The sequence below is a fragment of the Gadus macrocephalus genome, chromosome 3, assembly GCF_031168955.1.
Source record: "Gadus macrocephalus chromosome 3, ASM3116895v1".
In the NCBI taxonomy this organism is placed as follows: Eukaryota; Metazoa; Chordata; class Actinopteri; order Gadiformes; family Gadidae; genus Gadus; species Gadus macrocephalus.
The window spans coordinates 181133-206027 of NC_082384.1; the positions used below are offsets into that span (position 1 = coordinate 181133).

Genomic DNA, 24895 nt, shown 5'->3' on the forward strand with positions numbered 1-24895 from the left:
TATCGGAGTTATTACCAACCTAAAACAGTTACAACTACACGCTACTTAGTTGAGTTGATGGGTAATAGTGGAGGTTTTACTTAGTACTTCAGCTGTAATTCCTCTGTATTTACCTTCTTATTACCAGTGGTAATTACACAGTAATACACTATAATTTACCGGATAATTCCTCTGTATTTACCTTCTTATTACCAGTGGTAATTACCCAGTAATACACTATGATTTACCATGTATTTACCGGGTAACTACCTCTGTATTTACCTTCTTATTACCAGTGGCAATTACCCAGTAATACACTATGATTTACCATGTATGTACCGGGTAAATACCTAGTAATTAGGGGACTGTAAAAGGAAGGGTTACCAACAAAACAGGTCTTACTTGTCTTCGGCAGGGTCTTAATGGTCTGCGTCACAGTCTTAATGGTCTGACAGGGTCTTCATGGTCTGCTTCAGAGTCTTAATGGTCTGACAGGGTCTCATTGGTCTGCTTTAGGCTTGGCACCCGTAAAATGCTGCTTGCAGCTTTAATTGTTATTATTATTATTATTATTATTATTTTAATGCATGACATAGCCTTCTACAGTATTCATTCATGAAGCCCCTATGGATTAATTTATTTTCAAAATCGACTTGCTATTTATATGCTGTTTCACACATATAAACAATCTCATTATATCATAATCATAATATTTAAATTAGGTTAATTGCATTTTTGTGGTGTAAAGCCTATGTGTGTGCAAGGTAATGTTACATTTCCATTCTGCCTAGGCACGTCAAAATAGCAACACCAACTGCCCTATCCGCTAGCGCACTTAAACCAGGATGTTTTTGGTCAGTTATGCAACTGCTTTATCGATCTGTAAGATAGCACCATGGATCACTTGCGTCTGAAAACCCCTCTCCTTTTCGCCGACACGCCTTTGAGGTCGTTAGTTTAGTGGCAAGAGTCTGCTGCGGGGGGAAATCAGCTTTGCGCCGGGTGCCAACTAGCAACGATACATGCGTCGTGTAGAAAGTAAATTGCGCTGTGTGCAAGATAGGGCCCAATGTGAGGCATTTCAAACATCAATGTGGAATTAAATTAGTCTTAAATTAATTTGATCCAGATATGTAGGGTTATAGTTGGGGTATTAGGTTTAATGGTTTGATCCAGTTATGTAGGGTTATTGTGGTGTATCAGGTTAAAGAATGTTAAACATCATCATTACCAGCACCAAATCACCCGACCACATCTCCCCCGTTCTCATCCAACTACACTGGCTCCCTGTCCAACACCGGATTGACCTTAAAACCCTTCTGCTCACGACAAAGGCCCCCACAACTTGGCCCCCACCTATCTCCCCGACCTCCTCCAGGAGGACAGGCCCTGCCGCTCCCTTCGTCATCCTCAGCTGGTCTTCACCGTCCCGATCCTCTGCCTCAGCAACATGGGTGCTAGGGCTCTCAGCACCGTGGGTGCTAGGGCTCTCCGCACCGTGGGTGCTAGGGCTCTCCGCACCGTGGGTGCTAGGGCTCTCCGCACCGGGGGTGCTAGGGCTCTCCGCACCGTGGGTGCTAGGGCTCTCAGCACCGTGGGTGCTAGGGCTCTCAGCACCGTGGGTGCTAGGGCTCTCCGCACCGTGGGTGCTAGGGCTCTCCGCACCGTGGGTGCTAGGGCTCTGAACTGAACCGGAAGAGACACCCTGACAAGATTCAAATCTTCTCAAAACACATGTGTTCCCACTGGCCGGCTCGCTGTGATGACCCCCTACCGTGGGTTCCCCTCGTATCCCCGTTGTGCTGCTGTTTTTACCCCTTCCTACCTGGGTTTCTTCACTGCTGTTCTTACCCCCTCCTACCTGGGTCTCCTCACTGTTCTTACCCCCTCCTACCTGGGTCACCTCACTGTTCTTACCCCCTCCTACCTGGGTCTCCTCACTGCTGATCTTACCCCCTCCTACCTGGGTCTCCTCACTGTTCTTACCCCCTCCTATGCATGTCACTGAGCATATTGCTGAGGAAAAACGAAATAGCCGTGAACATTTGAATCTGTAACATGCAGTCTTTGTCGCAACCAGCTTCTCTGACCACAAGTTATGAAGCCGCTAAATATTATGAAGTTCATAATTTAACAGGAAATATTGACATGTTCCCATTGTCACCATCCACTAACTGATGTCTTCTGTTGTTCTTTTTATTCAGGATCTGCTGCTGAGGAGTGCCGACGTAAAATCAAGTCTCATTTGAAGGACAAGTTATGGTGTGTGTTTGAGGGAGTCGCTAAAGCAGGACATTCAACACCTCTGAATGAGATCTACACAGAGCTCTACATCACAGAGAGAGGCAGTGGAGAGGTCAACAAGGAACATGAGGTCAGACTGATTGAAACAGCTTCCAGGAAACCAGTCAAGGAGGAAACATCAATAAAATGTGGAGACATCTTCAAACCCTTACCTGAAAAATGTAAACCAATCAGGAAAATAATGACAACTGGAGTGGCTGGCATTGGTAAAACCATCTTAACACACAAGTTCACTCTGGACTGGGCTGAAGGCAAAACCAACCAGGACATACACTTCACATTTCTCTTCACTTTCAGAGAGCTGAATTTACTAAAAGGGACAGAGTTTAGCTTGGTGGAACTTCTTCATCATTTCTTTATTCAGACCAAAGAAGCAGGAATCTACAGATATGACCCGTTCCAAATTGTCTTCATCTTGGATGGTCTGGACGAGTGTCGACTTCCTCTGAACTTCCAGAACAACCAAATCTGGACTGATGTCACAAAGTCCACCTCGGTGGACGTGCTGCTGACAAACCTCATCAGGGGCAACCTGCTTCCCTCTGCTCGCATCTGGATAACCACACGCCCTGCGGCAGCCAATCGGATCCCTGCTGAGTGTGTTGACAGGGTGACAGAGGTGAGGGGGTTCACCGACTCACAGAAGGAGGAGTACTTCAGGAAGAGATTCAGAGAGGAGACACTGGCCAACACAATCATCGCCCACATCAAGAAATCACGAAGCCTCCACATCATGTGTCACATCCCAGTCTTCTGTTGGATCACTGTTAAAGTTCTGAACGACTTCTTCAAATCATCCCAGCTAGGAGAAGAGATGCCCAAGACCATGACTCAGATGTACAGCCACTTCCTGAGGTTTCAGTCCATGCAGGGGGGCAGGAAGTATCATGGGAGAGCTGAAACAGATCAACACTGGAGTCCAGAGAGCAGGAAGATTATTGTTTCTCTGGGAAAACTGGCTTTTAAGCAACTTGAGAACGGCAACCTGATCTTCTACGAGGAAGACCTTGCAAAGTGTGACATCAAAATCAAAGAAGCCTCAGAGTACTCAGGAGTGTTCACCCAGATCTTTAAAGAGGAGTGTGGGCTGTACCAGGATAATGTGTTCTGCTTTGTCCACCTGAGCATCCAGGAGTTTCTGGCTGCCCTTTATGTCTTTATGTCATTCATCGACACTGGGATCAATCTGCTCTCAGGACAACCACAATTCCACTGGTCTATTTTTCCTAGAAACAAAGGAAATGTCAAACTCTACCAGAGTGCTGTGAACAAGGCCTTAAAAAGTGAGGACGGACGCCTGGACTTGTTCCTCCGCTTCCTCCTGGGCCTCTCTCTAGAGACCAATCAGAACGTCCTAAAATGTCTGCTGGGAAAGACAGTAAGTAGCTCAGAGACCAGTAAGAAAATGGGCTGTTACATTAAGAAGAAGATAGGTGGAGATCTCTCTACAGAGAAAAAAATCAATCTATTCCACTGTCTGAATGAGCTAAACGACCGTTCTCTAGTGGAGGAGATCCAACAGTACCTCAAATCAGGAAGACTCTCCAAAGAATATCTCTCTCCTGCTCAGTGGTCAGCTCTGGTCTTCATCTTATTGTCATCAGAAGAGGAGCTGGACATGTTTGACCTGAATAAATACTCTGCTTCAGAGGAGGGTCTTCTGAGGCTGCTGCCAGTGGTGAAAGCCTCAAAAACATCTCTGTAGGTTCACTAATAACATGTATTACAATACACACAACACAATATACATAATGCTACAATATAAACTTTATAATAATATATAAAACATCGCTGTAGGTTCGCTTATATCATTTATTATAATACAAACAACCCAATATACCTCATAGTAGAATATTCAAATTATAATAACATGCTTTTTTTTGTATCGCAATACACACATTTCTTTGTAACCAGGGTGAAAAGTCTAATTCAAAAGCTCTATTTATTTTGAAATAATAATTAAGGAAAGCCAAGAATTAACAAAAAAAAAAAAAATTGTTAAATACAGCTTCAAATATCTAGCTATGAGTATAAATACGTTTTTATTGATAAGGATAAATTAAATATACATACATTCATTATTAATTAAAGGTTGGGTATGGAATTTGCTTTTTAGGCCATTTTTGCAAAATTACTTGAAATCCTTATCATAACCCACTTACAGCCACTGAGTTAGAAGTACTGACATGAAAATTAAACAAGTCAATCATCTGTGGAACGGGCAGGGCTCGAAAAACTCCAGCCAATGATTTCCAGAGCCACCGAGTTGCATTGGACAGTAAGTACGTCAATCAAACGGTCGTACTGCACTCCCCCTCGCCCCGCGCGCGACCCCAGGTACTTGGAATGGGTGGAGTCAGAGTCAGCGTTGAAGGAGAGGGGGTAGGACCATTTGAGTTGTGTATTTTCAAATTCTGATGGCGTTTCGCAAATCCCATACCCAACCTTTAAAGATTACACATTTGGACCTTGTTCAGTACGTTTGCTTACATGGACGCGTTGGAGCAATTGCTCCGTCGCTAGCATAGCCACTTTTTAGAGTTTAACACAGTTTTAAACTCAAGAAGTCACGTGACGTCTTAAACTCCATTGCTGTGTAACATGTACTTGTGGTTTAACCTGCCGCTGTGTTTTACCTTGATCTCCATTGCTGTGTCTTCAGAGAAATTCGCATCAGACACTAGAGGGCGTATTTTGTGCGTGTTAGTCTAATCTCGAAACTGACGTGGTTTTAGAGGAGACTAAACCAGTTTGCAGGATGAAACAAGGCTCCATCATAACCGACACACACACAGAATTAGTTTTATGAATTATTATTAATAGGTATGATACATACCACTTATTACACCAGATAGGCCTTCAGTACAATACGGGGTCTTGATCGCGCTGCTCAGCAAGAGCTTTACGCGCTTCTACTTTCAAGCGCTTCCATCTATTTTTAAAATGTGCCGGGCTGCTCGGTCTTCTGCTTGGAAATTTACAGTTCAATGTGTTTGACAGATTATCCCAAATAGCCTTTCTTCAGAGTGCGGTGGTGGTGTCTTTCCTTGGATTTTCCACCGTGTCCACAACACCTTGAATGCAGTGCAGCAAATATAATTTTTGTAATCACGTTTGCATACACACACCAAGAGAAAAAACAATGACAAGTAATTGATTGACGTAGGTGAGGGCAGATTCCAGACTCAGATTTCCACAAAAAGTAGCCTAGACTATTTCATAATATATGTCAACATTATTAGCGTTTTTATTTATTATAGTTTTATTATATTAAAGTTCACTTTAAATTCCAATTCAGTTTTTTTATAGCACAAAATGCATCCATCATTAAGTATACTATAAATCAGAGTACTTCCGGTTTCCAAGCAGTTTAAACCGAGTCCACTAGGAATCTGCTGATCCTGTACGAATCAATCACGTTCAACCTCGTGCGCTGCTGCGTGTTAAACTCCAAAGCCTCTGTTTTAAGGAGTACGGTTTTAAAGCGCAGCAATGCAAACTGACAGAGCAATTGGCCCATTGGGTTTAACCAACAGGATGCGTTGAGCAATAGACTTCAGGGTCTTCTGGGGGAAGGGTGAGAGGTCACGAGTGAGCGGGAAAAAGGAGAGAGAGGGAAGAGACAGTACTTTATTCTCTCTAGAGATCGCCCAGCTAAGTGATATTTAAACTAGGGCTGTCAAATTAACGCGTTCATTTTGATTAATTAATCACAGAAAAAATAACGCATTAAAAAATTAACGCAGATTTATCGCGCTTCTATAGTGCCCTTAGACCCGGTGGAGGCAGACGAGAAGACGCTGCTCGGCCCCGTGAATGGAAAATTCTAGTTTAAACAACTCCTGAGCACACCTCTCCCAAGTGTGCTCATGGACTTGAGTACGGTTGGCGTGCTCACACTAGCCAAACAATCTAGACTTGAGCATGGTACAGATGGCCTAGTGTGGGTGCGCCCTTAATCACAGTTCTTTATGTGTTTTGTCTATTGTGTGTTAAGGCTGAATGGCTGCAGTTTGTCAGAGAGATGCTGTGAAGCTCTGGCCTCAGTTCTCAGCTCCACCTCCTCTAGTCTGAGAGAGCTGGACCTGAGTACCAATGATCTGGAGGATTCAGGAGTGAAGCTGCTCTCTGCTGGACTGAGGAGTCCACACTGTACACTGGAAACTCTCAGGTCAGTTTCACTCAATGGTCAAACATTTACACCACAAGTACCACATCAGAGGACATCGAACAGATTTGCCTCCAGAATGTTAACAAGTCTCAATAAATATGTAAATTATGTCGTCTCGGTAATCAAGACACATTTTCTACTGGCTACTATCTTACTACTATAATAGAAGGCCAGTCGCACCAGTTACTCGAAGTTACTCATGTGCGCATGTGCCAAGAAGCCTGCAGCACACACGCACGCACGCACGCGCACACACATACAGCACGCGCAAACATATACATATACTGCTAACACGCACATACACACCGCATACACACACCGCACACACACGCACATGCGCACGACCATACACGGAAACGCACAGACACAAACACACACACATGCACACAGACACACACACATGCGCACACACCCCATGTCAAGACAAAGGCAGCGACAAATACACAGAAGCACACACACGCCCACACCACAGCGACACTTGCCCTTACACATAACGGCTCCGCCATTGACACACGCACAGGTAAGAACACACACGCACGTGCACACACGCCTCCAATTAGGATTTATTTTCTTCCCTGGGTCATCATGAATAGTGCATTTCTTTACATGCTCTTGAATACACTAGTGCTGCGGTGAAATTTCAACGTAACTTTGCACAAAGTTCAAACGTGTTTTTCTAGTTTTCTGATTAAAGCAGAGTGTCTTCAGGGGAACTTAAGTGGGTCGTGTTTCCCAATAGAGCGATCAAGCTGGTGCTGCAATACAGCCGCTATTTAACCCAGCACTGAACTAAACCTTGGCAGTCTGCGTGCATCGCAGCACCATTACCACTCATCTTATCAAACACAAGACCTCCATCTCACTCTATTTGTGTTGCCATGACAGTAAAAGGTGTACCTTAGATTCAGTTTGTTAATGATGGTATAAGGTGTTTATTTTGTTATATTCCTATTCTATTCATGATCATGTAGTCAGACAGTAAGGTGGACTTTAGAATAAAGTTAAATAATTTTTTCTTCTTAGAACTGCACATTACTGTCGGTGCACGGCAGTGTGCATGTCTAAGCCGGTGCACCGCGGCGCGCACGCAGCAATCCGTTGATCCTGGGTAATTTAATAATCTCATAGATAATTGCTGCTTGTGAAAACGATTGTTTCCATGTATTCTTTTATTTGACATTCCCACCCATGGATGTTCTGTAATTAAAATTAACATTTCCCTGATGTACACACAGCGTTGTTTAGGTTTTTTAGTCAGAGAAGCTACGTAGGCAGTGTATACCGTTACCAACCCCCGTTTTGAGTCACTGGATCCACCCCCCCTCTGCGCTCCGGGACCTCCCACTTTACAAATTAACGTAAATACTGATGGGGGGTCTGTTTCTCTTTTTACCACCAGCGCCGTGACATCTCTTTCCTCACTAACCAACCCTTCATCCTCCTCCTCTTCCTCCGGCTCCTCAATCAAATACTTACTTATAATAACCGGCTGCAGATTGGATAATATACCCCAATTAGGATTATTCTTCTTCTCTGGGTCATCCTGAATAGTGCATTTCTTTACATGCTCTTGAATAGTGCTGCAGTGACATTTAAATGAAACTTTGCACAAAGTACAAACCAGTGTTTTAAGTTTTCTGATTAAAGCAGAGTGTCTTCATGGGAATTTAAGTTGGTCGTGTTTCCAAATAGTGCGATCAAGCTGTTGCTGCAATACAGCCGCTATTTAACCCAGCACTGAAGTAAACCTTGGCAGTTTGCGTGCATCGCAGCGCCATTACCACTCATCTTATCAAACACAAGACCTCAATCTCACTCTATTTGTGTTGCCATGACAGTAAAAGTTGTATCTTGGATTCAGTTTGTTAATGATGGTATAAGGTGTTTGTTTTATTATATTCCTATTCTATTCATAATCATGTAGTCAGACAGTAAGGTGGACTTTAGAGTAAAGTTAAATATTTTTTTCTTCTTAGAACTGAGTATTTTTATGGACATTTTCTGGAGTTTAGTGAATCTTTAGTTGTCTGAATTCTTAATTAGTCATATTTTAAAGATCTTCTGTATTGACATTTTAGGTAAACTAATAAAACATTTCTAGTGACAAATTTCAAATGCAAAATGAATCACAGTTCCTAACGTATTATATTGATTGTGTGTCAAGCCTCAATGGCTGTCATCTGTCAGAGAGGTGCTGTGAAGCTCTGGCCTCAGTTCTCAGCTCCAGGTCCTGTAGTCTGAAAAAGTTGGAACTGAGTACCAATGATCTGCAGGATTCAGGAGTGAAGCTGCTCTCTGCTGGACTGGGGAGTCCACACTGTACACTGGAAACTCTCAGGTCAGTTTTACTCAATGGTCAAACAGTTACGCCACAAATTCCAAATCAGAGCAGATTTATCTCCAGAAAAGTAATAATTCTCACTGTGTGTGTGTGTGTGTGTGTGTGTGTGTGTGTGTGTGTGTGTGTAGCTTGTCTGGCTGCCTGGTCACACAGGAAGGCTGTGCTTCTCTGGCCTCAGCTCTGAGCTCCAACCCCTCCCATCTGAGAGAGCTGGAACTGAGCTACAATCACCCAGGAGACTCTGGAGCTGCGCTGCTCTCTGCTGGACTGGAGGATCCACGCTGGAGACTGGACACTCTCAGGTATGGAGAGGACAGCTCACCACTCAGGGACAAAGTCTCCTACAAGGATTCAAGCCGCTGCTAGATGAAGTGGTTTGAAGAGGCAGCTGTCACTCATGTTGTGTAGAACGTGATGAGACGGCAGATGATGAAGGTGAATGTTTCAACCTGCTGCTCTCACTTTGTTTCCCCCCCAGTGTGGAGCACGGTGGAGTGTGGAGGCTGAAACCAGCTCTAAAGAAGTGTAAGTGTCTGTTTGATTCAGCACATCACACACACACTATTGAGATGGAAAGTCCATCCACACAGCAGGAAGTGAGGTCACATCCTACTGGGAATGAAGAGGATGGCTGACATCGTGTATCTTACGTATATTAATACTGTTGACCATCAGTATTACAGTTAGGGGGGGGAGGGGGCTGAGGGGGAAGACTAGGGGGGAGGGGGAGGGGGGATGACCGGGCTGAGGGGGAGGGGGAGGGGGGATGACCGGGCTGAGGGGGAGGGGGAGGGGGGTTGAAGGGGCTGAGGGGGAGGGGGGTGACCGGGCTGAGGGGGGGGTGAGGGGGAGGAAGAGGGAGGTGACGGGGCTGAGGGGGAGGGGGAGGGGGGAGGGGGAGGGGGAGGGAGGTGACCAGGCTGAGGGGGGAGGAGTGTGGGGCTGAGGGGGAGGACTAGGGGTGAGGGGGGGGACAGGGCTGAGGGGGGAGGAGTGGGGGGGTGAAGGGGCTGAGGGGGAGGACTAGGGGTAAGGGGGGGGGGTGGGGGTGGGGGGGGGTGAAGGGGCTGAGGGGGAGGGGGGGTGACCGGGTTAGGGGCCGGTGAGGGGGAGGTGAAGGGGTGAGAGAGAGGGGGCTGAGGGGGAGGGGGCTGAGGGGGAGGACTAGGGGGGAGGGGGAGGGGGGATGACCGGGCTGAGGGGGGGCTGAGGGGGGGCTGAGGGGGAGGGGGGTGACCGGGCTGAGGGGGGGGGGTGAGGGGGAGGGGGAGGGAGGTGACGGGGCTGAGGGGGAGGACTAGGGGTGAGGAGGAGGGGGGGGGGACCGGCTGAGGGGGGGCTGAGGGTGAGGACTTGGGGTGAGGGGGAGGGGGAGGGGGGCTGACGGGGCTGAGGGGGAGGACTAGGGGTGAGGGGGAGGGGGGGTGACCGGGCTGAGGGGGGGGTGAGGGGGATGGGGGAGGGGGGTGAAGAGGCTGAGGGAGGAGGGGGAGGGTTGTGACCGGGCAGTGAGGGGAAGGGGAAGGGGGGGTGACGGGGCTGAGGGGGGGATGAGAGGGAGGGGGATGAGGGGGATTGGTGAGGGGGAGGGGGCTGAGGAGGGGGGGGCTGATTGGGAGGGGGCTGAAGAAGAAGAGAGAGCGATCACAAAAAGAAAGAGAATAAAAAGAAGAAGAGCAGCCTGGATCCAAGGAGAGATGTTTGTTGTTGATGTTTTCATAATATTGTTGTTGATGTTTTCATAATATTGTTGTTGATGCGTTCATAACGTTATCGTTGAGGTGTGTGTATCTATGTATGTGTACATATGTATATGTATGTATGTGTTCATATCTATGTATATGTACACAGAGCGCAGGAGAACAGTACTAGTGATGATGATGAGGATGAAGAGCGGTTCAGCAGCTCATCATGTCTGGTTCTCCCTCAGATGCCTGTGACCTCACACTGGACCCCAACACGGCCCACAGACGACTCTCTCTGTCTGAGGACAACAGGAAGGTGACGTGGGTTGGAGAGGACCAGTCGTATCCGGATCACCCAGACAGATTTGACTCCCAGTACCAGGTGTTGGGTAGAGAGGCTCTGACTGGCCGCTGTTACTGGGAGGTAGAGTGGGAAGGAGTGGTTGAGATAGGAGTGACATACAGAGGAATCACAAGGAGAGGATGGGGTGGTGACAGCAGGCTTGGATGGAACAACACTTCCTGGAGTCTTTATTGTTCTGATGGTCGTTACTCTGCCTGGTACAACGGTACAGAGACAGCCCTCCCTCTCCGCCCCGCTGGCTCCACCAGAGTAGGAGTGTATCTGGACCGGCCTGCTGGCTCTCTGTCCTTCTACAGAGTGTCCCCAGGTGGAGGAGGGTCCTCAGACACACTGACACGCCTCCAAACCTTCTGGTCCTCCTTCACCCAGGAGGACCTCCTCCCGGGGATGGGGCTATGGAGGGTGGGGTCCTCAGCCTCTCTGTGTCGGTTGTAGAAAACAAAAAACGGCCGCGGTGTGCTCTATATATATATATATATATATATATCGCACACACACATAGGCTGCATCCGAATACTCGTACTTGCATACTATATAGTATGCATTTTGTAGTATGCGAAAAATCTAGCGTGTCCGAATACTCTAGTATGCATTCTGTAGTACGGAAGTCGTTTCCGAATGCATACTACCGCCAAAGTGAACCACGGACCACACTACGCTATCCCACAATGCAACCGGAGTCTGGTAACAAACGAAGAAGAGATGGCTGACCCGACACCACCAACAGCGGCTTTTTATTTGTGTGTGTGTGTGTGTGTGTGTGTTCAATAAAAAAGGAAAAATTAACTTCAATCGTCTTTTTCACGGAGTAATAAATAACTGTAAATGTATTATTATTATTCCAAAAAAATGACTTACCAAATGTCCACATATATACAACATAACCTGCCGGTAAGTCGCTCTACGAGATGACCGACGACGACGCCTTCTAGCAGAGATATCCATTTCAAGAGCCATTGGCGTAGAAAGAGACATTTTTTTATTTAATAGCAACGATAACAAGACGGAAAACAGGTACATTTTGCCGCCATCTGGGGGGAGATACGTCATCTCCAAACATCCGGTGGAGTTTCGGCGGCGTTCGGAGGCGTTCTACGCATGTCTGTAGACCGTACTACACAGTCAAGTGTAGTATGGTCAAGTAGTAGACACTAGACAGAAATAGTATGTACTAGGTATTCGGATGCAGCCATAGTCTCTCTCTCTCTCTCTCTCTCTCTCTCCTTTATAATATACATACACACATACACGTTCACACACATAAAAAAAACACATACGCGCACACACACACACATAGTCCCTCCCTCCCCCCCCTCTCTCTCTCTCTCTCTCCTCTCCCCCTCTCTCTCTCCTCTCCCCCTCTCTCTCTCTCTCGGTCTCTCTCTCTCTCTCGGTCTCTCTCTCTCTCTCGGTCTCTCTCTCTCTCTCGGTCTCTCTCTCTCTCTCTCTCTCTCTCTCTCTCTCTCTCTCTCTCTCTCTCTCTCTATCTCTCTCCCAGTCTCTCCACATGCCCAAACTTATAATGGTTTTCACCTCTTTGGATGCTTTTATCCTCCCTTTGGAAAAATCCTAACATTATCAAACTTCTTCACGAAAATGTTTAGTTTTCTTTGCATGAAAAATCATCATTTAAATCCACAAACAACACATGTGTAACCCGGGGCATATGAAGACTGGGACCAGAAAATAATGACTTTCTCTCCATTGAAACCCATTCATATTCTTTGATCTCATAGGTCCCATGGGCTCTACCGGAAGGGGCGTGGCTCCGCCACTCTGTAGGTCCATGACTAGCCCTAGGCTAACGTCTTGCCTAACACTTTACCCGGGATAACGTCAAACTGTTGCCGTGTTAACGAGACTAAACACCAACCGCCGCAGTGTGGGCAGCTGGGGCTGGGGGAGGGCTGCGGGGGGACGGGGCGCGCCACCCCTCCTCGTCCCAGCCGTCGACGGGCCAGACGTCCGAGGGCGGCGGAGGACGGGGTCCCCGAACGGCGCTCCGACGGCCCCCCTACGACGGATCAGGTGGGGGCCCCGAAGGAGGTGGTCCCCGACCACACCCCCAGGGCTCCTGCTGACTCTGGGGTCTGGCAGACGAGGGCCTTCGCTAAGGATTCTGGGGGTTCTCCTGTTCTAGGGGTGGGACCGTTTCGGGGCCCTCCTGGGTCATTTGTGGTTGGTAAACTAATCAGGGTTCATGGGTTGGGGTTTATCGATGTCGGGGTGTGTTGGTGACTCTTGTGTTCATGTTGTGTTCATTGCACCATTACTGAAAGTGTTAGTGTGGTTGAATGGTGGCGTGTGTTTTAGTGTGTACCGTGCTGGTGTTATTAAAGGCAGCTCCGTTGTCCAGCGGTGTGTGGGGCGCGGAGCTGCGGCCGACTGCTAAACCTGGGCTCCCGTCTCGTCCTTCACCTGCTGCTCGCCACAATATGATTGTTGAAGTTAAACGGATTGAATTATGGAACATGATTGTCTAGTGGGCTTATAATTCCCTCAGTACAAACGACAGCAACGAGTTTCCTTTTTGTTTACTGGCAGGATTTATTTGGTTCATCCAGACCGTGAAAACTGTAATCAAAAAACATAATACACAAATACAATAATCACTAGTCAAAATAATAACAAGCCATACAGTAATATCCCAACATTGTCCTGGTAATGTCGTCACTTTCAATTAGGCTACTGTATACACAATACACTTTGGTTACATATAATACAACAAAACACAAAGACCAATCTAACTAAGCCCAACATGTGTTAGCCCTTAACGGTGTTAGCCCTTAGCTGTATAAAAACAATTTAATACAAACAAGAACAGAAAACACACACAAAAAACGTCAGCAAAACATACCTTAGTAGCTGCATTGCAAGAGGAAAGTTGTGTAGCTTGGCATTACTCTGTAGGATTGTTTATCTTGATGCTAAGAGCTATTTTGCAGATGCATCAGCACTGAAAAACATGTACTAAATCAGCGGACTTTTTTGATGAGTGTTACGCTAAAGTATGTCCTGACGGAAACGGGCGATACAAAAACAAAGGTTCCGCCTTAGAGAACTTTGGTTCCTACCAAAATAAATAACTCAGAAATACCGCGCTGACTGACACAGAGGCAGTTACACTCCCACCAAAACATATCACATGTATATGATTTTCTTCAACTATTGAGAGACAACATACTGCGTAGAAAGGATAAACAAAAAAAAACTAAACTTCAGTCCTTGGCTTCCCCAGAGAACGATCACCATGACTGCACCTGTAGTGAGACAGATAGAGAGAGAGAGGGGAGGAAAAGAAAGAGAGGGGTCGGAGTCTTCAGTCTGCTTCCATCAGCGTCACCGTCTTATGGATGGGCCTTTCCAGGTGGACAGGTTTGGAGATACACTTTCCTTTCTCATCAAGGGTTGAGTCGCTGATGAGCAACTTGAGTCTTCGCACCTTCCCATCCTTTCCTGGGTACACTTCGATAACCTTTGCCATCCTCCACTGGTTACGTGGTGTAGTATCATCTTGCAGGAGTACAACATCGCCGACCTTTGCATTCCTGCGATCTTTGGTCCACTTCTGTCTCTGTTGGAGGCTCAGGAGGTACTCCTTCTTCCATCTTGTCCAAAAGTGGTTGGATAAGAATTGAACTCGACGCCATCTCTTGCGTAGGTATAGATCTTCCTTGACGAACTTCCCAGGAGGTGGAGCGAGTATCGTGGACTTCATGGTCAAAATGTGGTTTGGTGTCAGGGGCTCTGGACTGGATGAATCATTTAGACAATCAGTGCTCAGAGGTCTACTGTTCACTATTGCCATGACTTCATACAGGAACGTTCTTAGAGAGGAGCAGTCAAGCTGCGTAGCTGACTGTTCTAGAATGGACGTCAAGACACTTCTTATGGTGCGAATTTGTCTTTCCCAGACGCCACCCATATGACTTGAAGCTGGGGTGTTCATGATGAACTCACATCCAAGCTGCTTGAGCTCTTCCTGATCCATTTCTTTCAATGCTTCAGCAAACTCTCGTCTTGCTCCGACGAAGTTTGTTCCTTGATCACTTCTTATCTGACGTACCTTTCCACGAATGGCGATGAATGAACGCAATGCGTTAATGAAGGCATCCGTGGTCATATCGTCAAGCATCTCAACGTGAACCGCTCTGGAACACATGCAGGTAAGTAACAATCCATAACGCTTTAGCTCTTTCCTTCCTTCCTTTACGTAAAATGGTCCAAAACAGTCCATACCGCAGTAGGTGAATGGAGGAGCTGTTTCCATTCTGTCCTCTGGAAGGTCTGACATTTTCTGCTGTTCAGTGCATCTTCTGAACTTCCTGCACTTAGTGCACTTGTAGATATGGGATGATACAGCCTTGCTGCAGCCCAGTATCCATATGCCATTAGATCGGAGCGCATTCATGGTCATTCCTCGTCCTTGATGGTACACTCTTTCATGATAGTGCTTGACAAGTAAATTTGACACATGACTGTCCTTTGGAAGGACCGCTGGATGCTTCACCTGTGGATGTAGGGCAGCATGAGTTAAGCGGCCTCCAACTCTGAGGACACCTTGGTCATCCAGGAATGGACTTAACCGGTGCAACTTATTGGCTTTGCCCTTGACTGGTGTCTCCTTGTCACTTTGGAGTAACTGTATATCTTGTGAGAAGGTTGCTTCTTGAACCATCTTGATTATTGTCAACTCCGCTTCTCTCCTTTCCTCCAAACTGCAGGCTTCACAGGACTTTGGCTGAAGCCCTTTAATTTCTTTCACATGGCGCTGGAGTCTGGCGATAGCTTTCACCATTTTGGACCAGTCTGAAAACTTGTGTAGGCGATCTAGCAGCGACTTGACTTCTTTCGCCTGGGTGTCGAGAACCTGGACCTTCTTAAGCTCAGGATCGTCATATGTGATCTCTCCCACCTTGACATCTCCACTTGGTAACTCCTTCTGCCAAAGAAAGTCTGGGCCTGTGAACCAGTTAGAGGATACCAGTTGCTCTGCTGTGAGACCTCTTGAGGCGTAGTCTGCTGGATTATCTTCTGAAGCCACATACTTCCATTGTGTAGACTCTGTGCTTTGCTTGATGCGTTCCACACGATTTGCCACAAACACGTGAAATCTTCTGGCTTCATTATTGATGTAACCAAGGACCACTCTTGAATCAGTCCAGAAGACTTCTTGTAGGCATTCTATTTCCAGTTCTTTCTTGAGCATGTCACTGGTGCGGACAGCTACCACTGCTGCTGACAGCTCGAGTCTTGGTATGGTTGTGACCTTAGTAGGAGCGACTCTCGACTTTCCCATTACAAAGGAACAGTGGACTTCACTTGACGTACTCACTGCTCTGAGGTACGAGCACTCTCCATAGCCTGACTCACTGGCATCGGCGAAATGGTGGAGTTCGTAGTGTTGGACCTTGAAGCTTGATGGAACGTAGCATCTTGGAATCTTCACCTCGGCTAGATTTCGCAGGTCTTGAAGCCAGCTTTCCCACAGAGGTCGTAGGTCATCAGGTAAGGTGTCATCCCAACTGAGCTTGTCACGACACATCTGCTGCAGGATCTGCTTTCCCAACAAGATGAACGGTGCCACAAATCCAAGAGGGTCGTAGACTGAAGCGACTGTGGACAGGACTCCTCTTCGAGTAAGTGGATTCTCCTTGACGATTACTCTGAACTGGAACTCATCAGAATCCACGCACCACTGCACACCGAGTGCTCTTTCCATGTGCAGTTCACCCAGTGCCATGTCCTTGTCTTTGGCAGCTGCAGCACATTCTTCTTTTGGGATTGCGTCTAGGACCTTCTTGCTGTTAGAGATAAACTTATGCAGCCGGAGTTTGCCTGTGCTGCAAAGTTCTCTTGCTTCTTTCACCAGTTGGATCGCTTGGTCTTCGGATGCTACACTTGACAATCCATCATCCACGTAGAAGTTCCGTTGAATGAACTTTATGGTGTCGTCACTAAAGTTTCCTTGTCCTTCAGCAGCGACATGCTTCAGCCCATAGTTGGCACAGCGAGGTGACGATGCTGCACCAAACAAGTGGACTTTCATCCGATAGATGGAAGGTTGGCTTTCGAGATCTCCATTGTCCCACCAAAGGAACCGCAGGTAATCTTGGTCTTCTGCCTTAACATGGAACTGGTGAAACATGCGTTCGATGTCACACATGATTGCCACAGGACCTCTTCGGAAGCGATACAGAACTCCCACCAAGGTGTTTGTCAACTCAGGACCCGTCAGGAGGTGGTCGTTCAAGGACGTTCCTTGGTACTTGGCGGAGCAATCGAAGACAACACGTATCTTCCCAGGCTTTTGTGGATGATACACCCCATGATGCGGAATGTACCAAGCAGGAGCTTTGTGGATGTCTTCCTCCGGGACCCTTTCTGCATCTCCGCGTCTTATGGTCTCATCCATGAAGGTCTTGTAGTCTTTGTAGTACTGGTCGTTTCTTCTCAGCCTTCTTTCTAGGCACCTGAGACGATGGATAGCACAGATCTTATTATCAGGTAAGTTAGGTCTTTCTTTCTTGAATGGCAGCGGCATTTCATAATGACCGTCGCTCTTTAACTTGATGCTCTTTTCCATTTTTGACAGGAACCTTAGATCTTCTTGAGAGATGGGGCTGGTTTCCGACTCTCTTTCAACGAAGTCAGACTCCAGCATCTTGATGACATCTGCAGGTAAGAGAACTTCTTTGATCTGTGTCCTACAGACATAGTGCACTTCCTTTGTGAGGTCTGAAGAGGACGGTAGACCTGGCATCACTTGCTTCACCATGACTTGGTGGCTTATTCCAATTGCATCTCCATAGTTGAGACACGGGTTGCCATATCCCACTACACTCCAGCCCAAGTCTGTCTTTTGTGCAAACGGCTGGTGTTCCTCACCAGGCACCACTTGTCTTGGAACGAGGGCTTGGGCACAGTTGTAGCCAATTAACAGGCCGACATCACAGCTTTGCTGAGGAGCGATCTCATCTGCAATGTGTTCAAGATGAGGCCATGCTTTCGCCGTATCTGGTGTGGGAATATGGTCTCTGTTTGCAGGGATAAACTCTCTTGAGTAAGTCACTGGAAGAGTGATTATCTTGTCTGAATAAAAACCTCTAACTTGTAGACCAGCTAGCTTCCGACAGGACACGATTGTGTTTCTTGAAGCCAACGTGGAGAGGTTTAGCTGAACTGGTTCACTCCTAGCATTGAGAGCCTTCGCTGTCTCGTCGAGGATAAAGGTTGTGTCACTTTGTGTATCAAGGAGTGCGTACACCAGAACTTCACGACTTGGTACACTTGTAGATGACACCCACACTGGAATTATTGTGGAGGTATGCGTGTCTCCAACATTCTGGATGACTCTAAGTGCCGTCGCCTCACGTGATGGTCTCTCTGACTGGTCTTGTGACTGTTCATTCTTCCTTTCTTTGTACTCTTCTTTGTCTTTGTCACTGTACCTTGCTCTGTCAGATCTTGTAGACATCCTTTCTTCCTTGGTGCGATCGTCATGAAGACAAGTTGGGTGTCTTCTCTCACAGGTGTCGCAGCTGTCTCTTTCTCTACAATCTCTAGATCGGTGGCCAAATTTGAGACAGCCAAAACACAATTTATTTTCTTGAACAAACTTGATTCGCTCCAAGATTGTCCCTTGCATAAACTTGTAACACCTTTGTAGACTGTGTCCTGCCTTCTCACAGAAGACACAGCTTGTGACGACGGCTTTCTCATCTGAGGTGGTTGCTAACACCTTTGCTCCAGGACCTCCGCTCTTTACACACTTGTCTGGAATCCTTTCACTTGGCTTAAGAGCATGAAGAGATGTTATTGGGCTGCAAGCGATTTTAGCTTCACGTGTGAGAAACTTGACAAACTGGCTGAAGCTCGGGAACATGTGAGTGTCTTCTTCTGCTTCTATGACTTTCCTATTCCACCTTGAAGTCACCCAGTCTGGGAGTTTAGAGAGAATTTTCTGGTTCTCGTTGCAATCATTAAGTATTTCAAGACCTCTGATCTGAGACATGGCTGCCTCACAGCAGCGCAGGAAGTCGGCGAGTTCTTGAAGTTCCATACTGCCTTTGGAGCTTATCTTGGGCCACGCGTCGAGCTTCTCTCTGAAGGCCTTGGCGATGAGGAATGGATTGCCGTATCGCTCTTCTAGGATGTCCCATGCTGCATAATATGCTGGCTCTGTGCCAAGTAAAAAGTAGCTCTCTATGGCCCTTTTAGCAGATCCACCCACATACTTGCGTAGATAATATATCTTCTCTTCAGCTGGTATGTTCTTCCTGTCAACGAGCGTCTGAAAGGACACTTTCCAGTCGTTGAATCGGAGTGGGTCACCACTGAACACTGTAGGTTCAGGTAGAGGAATGCGACTCGCACTGATGGCTTCTGCGAGCGCTTTGACGAGAGCTGCTGTGCCATCTTCATATTTGTTTTCTTGCCTTGCTTGTGCTACAGCTGGTGGTGTAGAATGGTGCCGCAGTGGGCTAGTTTGAGGCTTGACTTCTTCTTTCTTCACAGAGACACGATGGAGAAGAACATTTATAGTTTGAGGCTTGACTTCCTCTTCTTTCTTCACAGAGCCACAATGGAGAAGATAATTTATTTCTTCATCTGAGCCGTCGCCCTTAGTTGCCGGACATGAATGTATACTCTGGTCATATACTTGCTGTCGTGCCTCAGCAGCCTTTAGCTTCTTAATAGTCTCCAATCGATCTAGTTCTCTGCGCTTGGCTTCTAGCACTCTTTGTCTCTCTGCATTTTCAGCCTCTTGTTTGGCTTTTAGCTGAGCGGCTTCAACTTCCGGTCTCTGAAGCTCTTTAATATAATGCTCTTGCTCCAGCTGTACTTCTAAGGTGGCTTTGTTGGCAGCAACCTCAGCAGCTGCACTCTTCCTGCTTGCAGAGGAGCACTTAGTGTGGCGAGAGCTAGTGCCTGTCCTTCCTGAGGCTACAGACATTACCTCTTCAATGACTCGATGTTCTTCATGTCTTTGACTTGTAGTATGCCTATGGGCTGTAGCTTCCTCCCTTGCATCTATAAGGTCCATTGCATCCTTAACCATCTTCTTTGTTACTGTTTCACAGGTGTCGATTTTGCGACGTGTGTTAAGGTCAGGAACCTCAAGGCGTTTCCAATCGTCATAAACGTCATTTAGACTCCTAGAGGTATTGCGTACTTTAGTAATTTGTCCATCTAGCAGGTCGTCTGAGCACTTTCCACTCAGCGCTTGCTTGGCTTCTTTAGTGGCATCCTTCCACTTCTCATAGCACACACTGAACCGATGTGCAACCTTTATTACTTGCTCATCATGCTGTTCTTGACCCTTTTCCGTCATTCTGCGGACTCTTTGGCCTAATGGTGGCTCTTCTGAGGAAGCGGGGTTGTCCACTATGATGCCTTCAGTCGCTTGTGGCTGCACGGTTGAGCTGTGCTCGTGCACACACTCTGTCTTGTCAGGTGCGTGTGACTCCATGTCTGGGAAAGGTACATCTGCAATTGTGTGCTCTTCGCCATTTCGGGACATCTTACTTGCCTTACTGTTGTCATTCACTGCTCTTTGGTGCTGTCTTCGTGAGCAGCTAAGTTTTCACTATAATTCCCTCAGTACAAACGACAGCAACGAGTTTCCTTTTTGTTTACTGGCAGGATTTATTTGGTTCATCCAGACCGTGAAAACTGTAATCAAAAAACATAATACACAAATACAATAATCACTAGTCAAAATAATAACAAGCCATACAGTAATATCCCAACATTGTCCTGGTAATGTCGTCACTTTCAATTAGGCTACTGTATACACAATACACTTTGGTTACATATAATACAACAAAACACAAAGACCAATCTAACTAAGCCCAACATGTGTTAGCCCTTAACGGTGTTAGCCCTTAGCTGTATAAAAACAATTTAATACAAACAAGAACAGAAAACACACACAAAAAACGTCAGCAAAACATACCTTAGTAGCTGCATTGCAAGAGGAAAGTTGTGTAGCTTGTATGGAAGCATATATGTAGCAAAATTCAAATGGCAATGCAATTTGGAATTACATTATGCATTTGACAATGCATTATGCAATTTTATAATGTAATTTATAAATACGTTATTCAAAGTGTATTTTAAAATGCAAAGTGACAATGCAATCCTCAATTAAATTTGCAAAAGTTCTAACAATACAAATAGAATAACATTTTGTCAAATTCTTTGAGTTCCTTTATACAAATTGAAAAGCTATAGCGTCCCCGTGATTGCAATCCACTTCGCCACGCTCCGTGTGTTGCGATATTCAAATGACATTTCAATCCGCAAAACGGAATCCAAAACGGAATCCAAAGAGGAATCCAAAAAGTCAATATGCAAAGTGGCAAACGTATCAGCCAATCAGCGTCTGGGCGGGAACTACGTCACTTGCTCGTAATTTCCTTGTTCACTTCTAGTTCGTATGTGTCAGGTCCATGGTCACCAATGGAGATTATTGATACGCTCCGAAGTTTGGCCGATGATGTGGAGAACAATCGTGTTGAAGACACAGATGCAGTAGATAGAGTGCGTGTTCTGGGAGATAGGATAGACGACTTATCCTCACGGGTACGTTTTGACGCCAGTGTGGTAAACACAAAGATTTCCAAAGTGCTACAGGCACTGGGTGCGAAACATAGGGTCGGGAGACCCACCGTCTCCACCCACTCCTCACCTACAAAGCTCTCCAGAACCTAGCCCCCAGTTACCTCTGGGACCTCCTCCAAGAATACACTCCCTCCCACTCCCTCCGGTCAACCTCTGCTGGACAACTATGTATCCCCACATCACGACTCATTACGAATGGGTGCCCGGTCATTCAGCTGTTCTGTATGGCAAGCCGAATTGTCATTTATTAACTAAGTTTGACTATCCGGAATTTACATTGCAGATATCTGCAATTCAGTTTCGCCTAGTCAAAACTAACATTTCGGATATCCGCAACTACATTCCTCCTATCCGCAATTGTCATTTCAGATATCCACAAAGACATTCCTCCTAGGCGAAATTGCGTCATTTTCGCCATTCATGTCTATGGGGTTTCTCATTGCGGATATCTACAATTCAGTTGCGGATATCCACTTTGTGAATTACGGATATCTGCAACTGAATTGTAGATATCTGTAATTCCAGTTTGAGATATCTACAATTTGATTCTGACTAGTCATAATTCCAGTTCAAGATATCTTTAATTCACCTCAATTCAAGATATCTACATGTCCCTTTTCAGATATCTTAAATTAAGTTTTGACTAGGCGAAATGAAGTTGTAGATATCTCTAACTGGAGTTACGACTAGTCAAAATGACGTTGTAGATATCTCTAACTGGAGTTACGACTAGTCAAAATGACGTTGTAGATATCTATTATCAAGTTATAGATATCTTGAAAGGAATTTTGATTAGAGATATCTACAATTGTAGATATCTTTAACTTTCATTCTGCCTAGGCGAAACTGAATTATAGATATCTTGAATTCGAGTTTTGACTAGGCGAAATGACGTTTCAGATATCTGTAATGACGTTTCAGATATCTGTAATGACAAATTATAGGACCGTTTACTTTAAGCGGGAGCGGAGCAGCTCCTTGTTCAATCATCATTCACACAATTCACTGATTACATCGCTCCATATTTTCTCGTGATCTTTTCGATCACAGCCAACGCCATGACTGCTCCTTTCTTATTCCATTCGGAAATGAACCCACTTCTTCTTTGATTATGGCGGCAAGGGGAAATTACGTATTTCTGGATATCTAAAACGTAATGCCCAACACTCAAATGACGTTTGAGATATCTTTAACTTTCATTCTGCCTAGGCGAAACTGAATTACAGATATCTGCAATTGTCATTTAAGATGTGTGACGAGTTGAATGTCGTTTTCCGTGAAGTCATTGCAGATATCTGTAATTCAGTTTCGCCTAGTCAAAACTGAATTACAGATATCTCTAACAGTCGTTTCGACTAGTCAAAACTACATTACAGATATCTTGAATGAAGTTGTTGATATCTACAATGTAAATTCCGGATAGTCAAACTTAGTTAATAAATGACAATTCGGCTTGCCATAGTTCTGCACCCAGGCTCTGGAACTCCCTCCCCCCACACATAAAACAGTCTGACACAATAGAAAGTGACGTAGTTCCCGCTGGTGGCTGATACGTTTGCCACTTTGCATATTGACTTTTTGGATTCCTCTTTGGATTCCTCTTTGGATTCCGTTTTGGATTCCGTTTTGCGGATTGAAATGTCATTTGAATATCGCAACACACGGAGCGTGGCGAAGTGGATTGCAATCACGGGGACGCTATAGCTTTTCAATTTGAATAAAGGAACTCAAAGAATTTGACAAAATGTTATTGTATTTTTATTGTTATAACTTTTGCAAATGTAATTGAGGATTGCATTGTCACTTTGCATATTAAAATACACTTTGAATAACGTATTTACAAATTACATTATGAAATTGCATAATGCATTGTCAATTGCATAACGTAATTACTTATTGAATTGCAAATTGCAAATTGCATTGCCATTTGAATTTTGCTACATATATGCTTCCATAAGCTTGGCATTACTCTGTAGGATTGTTTATCTTGATGCTAAGAGCTATTTTGCAGATGCATCAGCACTGAAAAACATGTACTAAATCAGCGGACTTTTTTGATGAGTGTTACGCTAAAGTATGTCCTGACGGAAACGGGCGATACAAAAACAAAGGTTCCGCCTTAGAGAACTTTGGTTCCTACCAAAATAAATAACTCAGAAATACCGCGCTGACTGACACAGAGGCAGTTACAGGGCTCATGTTTAAAAGGATAATGGTGGGATGTTATTATTTAAAAAAGAAGTAAATATTATATATATATTTATGTTTAGAACTGTAAGATTAAGTTAAAAAATCCCTGAATAACATTAAGAATGATAAACGGTGGGAGAATTTATTTTACACTTTGATTAATTAATGGGAAATAATCGTAAAAAAACAATATTTTTCTGTTTGCATTTGATTTCAACAACCTTTTTCTTGTTTAGTTGATGGTTTTTCACCTTTTTAACAACTGAATTACTTACAACTGACCATCAGTTGAGACTTCAATAAAAGAAGATGAAGAGGAAACAGTTTGTTTATTGAGTGAAACCCAGAATGAACTCTGAGTGGATGCACCAATCTCGTTCAAGTGGAGAATGCACAAAAAAGGAAAGAACTTGACAATAGTAATATTATAACAGTATTCATTAGTGATTGTAATATTATAACAGTATTCATCAGTGATAGTTATATTGTAATAGTGTTCATCAAAACTAAAATTGCATTTACTGAATCCCAGCTTAAGAGTTGAATTTATTACCGGCTTGTATTTCCAGTTAGTCTCATTGACGTTGAGGCTAGAGTGTGAGGTCGTTCTAGATGGCGCTCTATTCAGAGGTGGCTATCACTAAAGCTAACATAAAGCTAAAGGCGTTGTTTACGTTTGGTGTAATGAGCTCACAGGAGTCCCAGCGTTCTGCTCTCAGCGCTTTATTAAAACATTCCTGGACACGACGCTCGGTGATCATGAGTGATGTGATGATGAGAGTTGATCAGGAGCCCGTCCTCTGGCCGGGTCACATGGGGCTCCAGGTGGGAGGTCAGAGGTCAGAGCCCGTCCTCTGGCCGGGTCACATGGGGCTCCAGGGGGGAGGTCAGAGGTCAGAGCCCGTCCTCTGGCCGAGTCACATGGGGATCCAGGATAACTATGACATTAATGCAATTTATCGCCAATAAATATTCGCTTGACGGCACTAATATAAACATATAGAGAGAGACACACACACACACACACACCCATAAATCCACGCATCCCGACCCATCCATACACATCCTCTATAGTGAATCATGCGCGTAAATCGTAAATATAGGAATAAAAAGGAGCACACTGCAATCTGAATCAGAATTCATGGGTGAATAATGCAGAAACCCCTTTAATGTAACAATGCACACACACATACATATCTAAAAAAAATATAGATAAAATGAATAAGTAAATAGTT

General features: G+C 45.4%; 4 protein-coding genes across 11 annotated transcripts in view; 2 read left to right on the forward strand and 2 right to left on the reverse strand.

Moving 5' to 3' along the window:
- LOC132453279 (NACHT, LRR and PYD domains-containing protein 12-like) overlaps positions 1-24895 on the reverse strand; it is a 410038-nt gene that overhangs the window by 173225 nt on the left and 211918 nt on the right. The window lies entirely within an intron of this gene.
- Positions 1-24895, forward strand: part of LOC132453282 (NACHT, LRR and PYD domains-containing protein 12-like) — a 208066-nt gene that overhangs the window by 24502 nt on the left and 158669 nt on the right. For all 4 annotated transcript variants that reach the window (XM_060046094.1, XM_060046096.1, XM_060046095.1 and 1 more), the window contains exons 5-7: positions 2184-3984; positions 6281-6454; positions 8619-8792. In XM_060046094.1, coding sequence (XP_059902077.1) covers positions 2184-3984; positions 6281-6454; positions 8619-8792 — 2149 coding nt within the window. The remainder of the gene's footprint in view (positions 1-2183; positions 3985-6280; positions 6455-8618; positions 8793-24895) is intronic.
- The window catches only part of LOC132453337 (stonustoxin subunit beta-like), a 186500-nt gene continuing 172008 nt past the window's right edge, over positions 10404-24895 (forward strand). The window contains exon 1 of the mRNA XM_060046183.1: positions 10404-11251. Within this exon, the coding sequence (XP_059902166.1) occupies positions 10707-11251 (545 nt within the window). The 5' untranslated portion in view covers positions 10404-10706. The remainder of the gene's footprint in view (positions 11252-24895) is intronic.
- On the reverse strand, positions 13367-20841 carry LOC132453275 (uncharacterized). Of its 2 annotated transcripts, none has more exons than XR_009524622.1 (2): positions 13702-20837; positions 13367-13418 (listed from the first exon to the last, which is right to left on the reverse strand). XR_009524622.1 is itself a non-coding variant. In XM_060046061.1 (2 exons), the coding sequence occupies exon 2, from the start codon at positions 20365-20367 to the stop codon at positions 14164-14166; it is 6204 nt and encodes a 2067-aa protein (XP_059902044.1). In that variant the 5' UTR covers positions 20368-20519; positions 20803-20841; the 3' UTR covers positions 13367-14163. The 2 variants fall into 2 exon arrangements, 1 of the variants encoding a protein (XP_059902044.1); XM_060046061.1 differs by having other exon boundaries at positions 13367-20519; positions 20803-20841.

Coding starts and splice junctions, on each gene's coding strand:
- LOC132453275 (XM_060046061.1), bottom strand. CDS start 20,367: ATGTCCCGAAATGGCGAAGAGCACACAATTGCAGATGTACCTTTCCCA.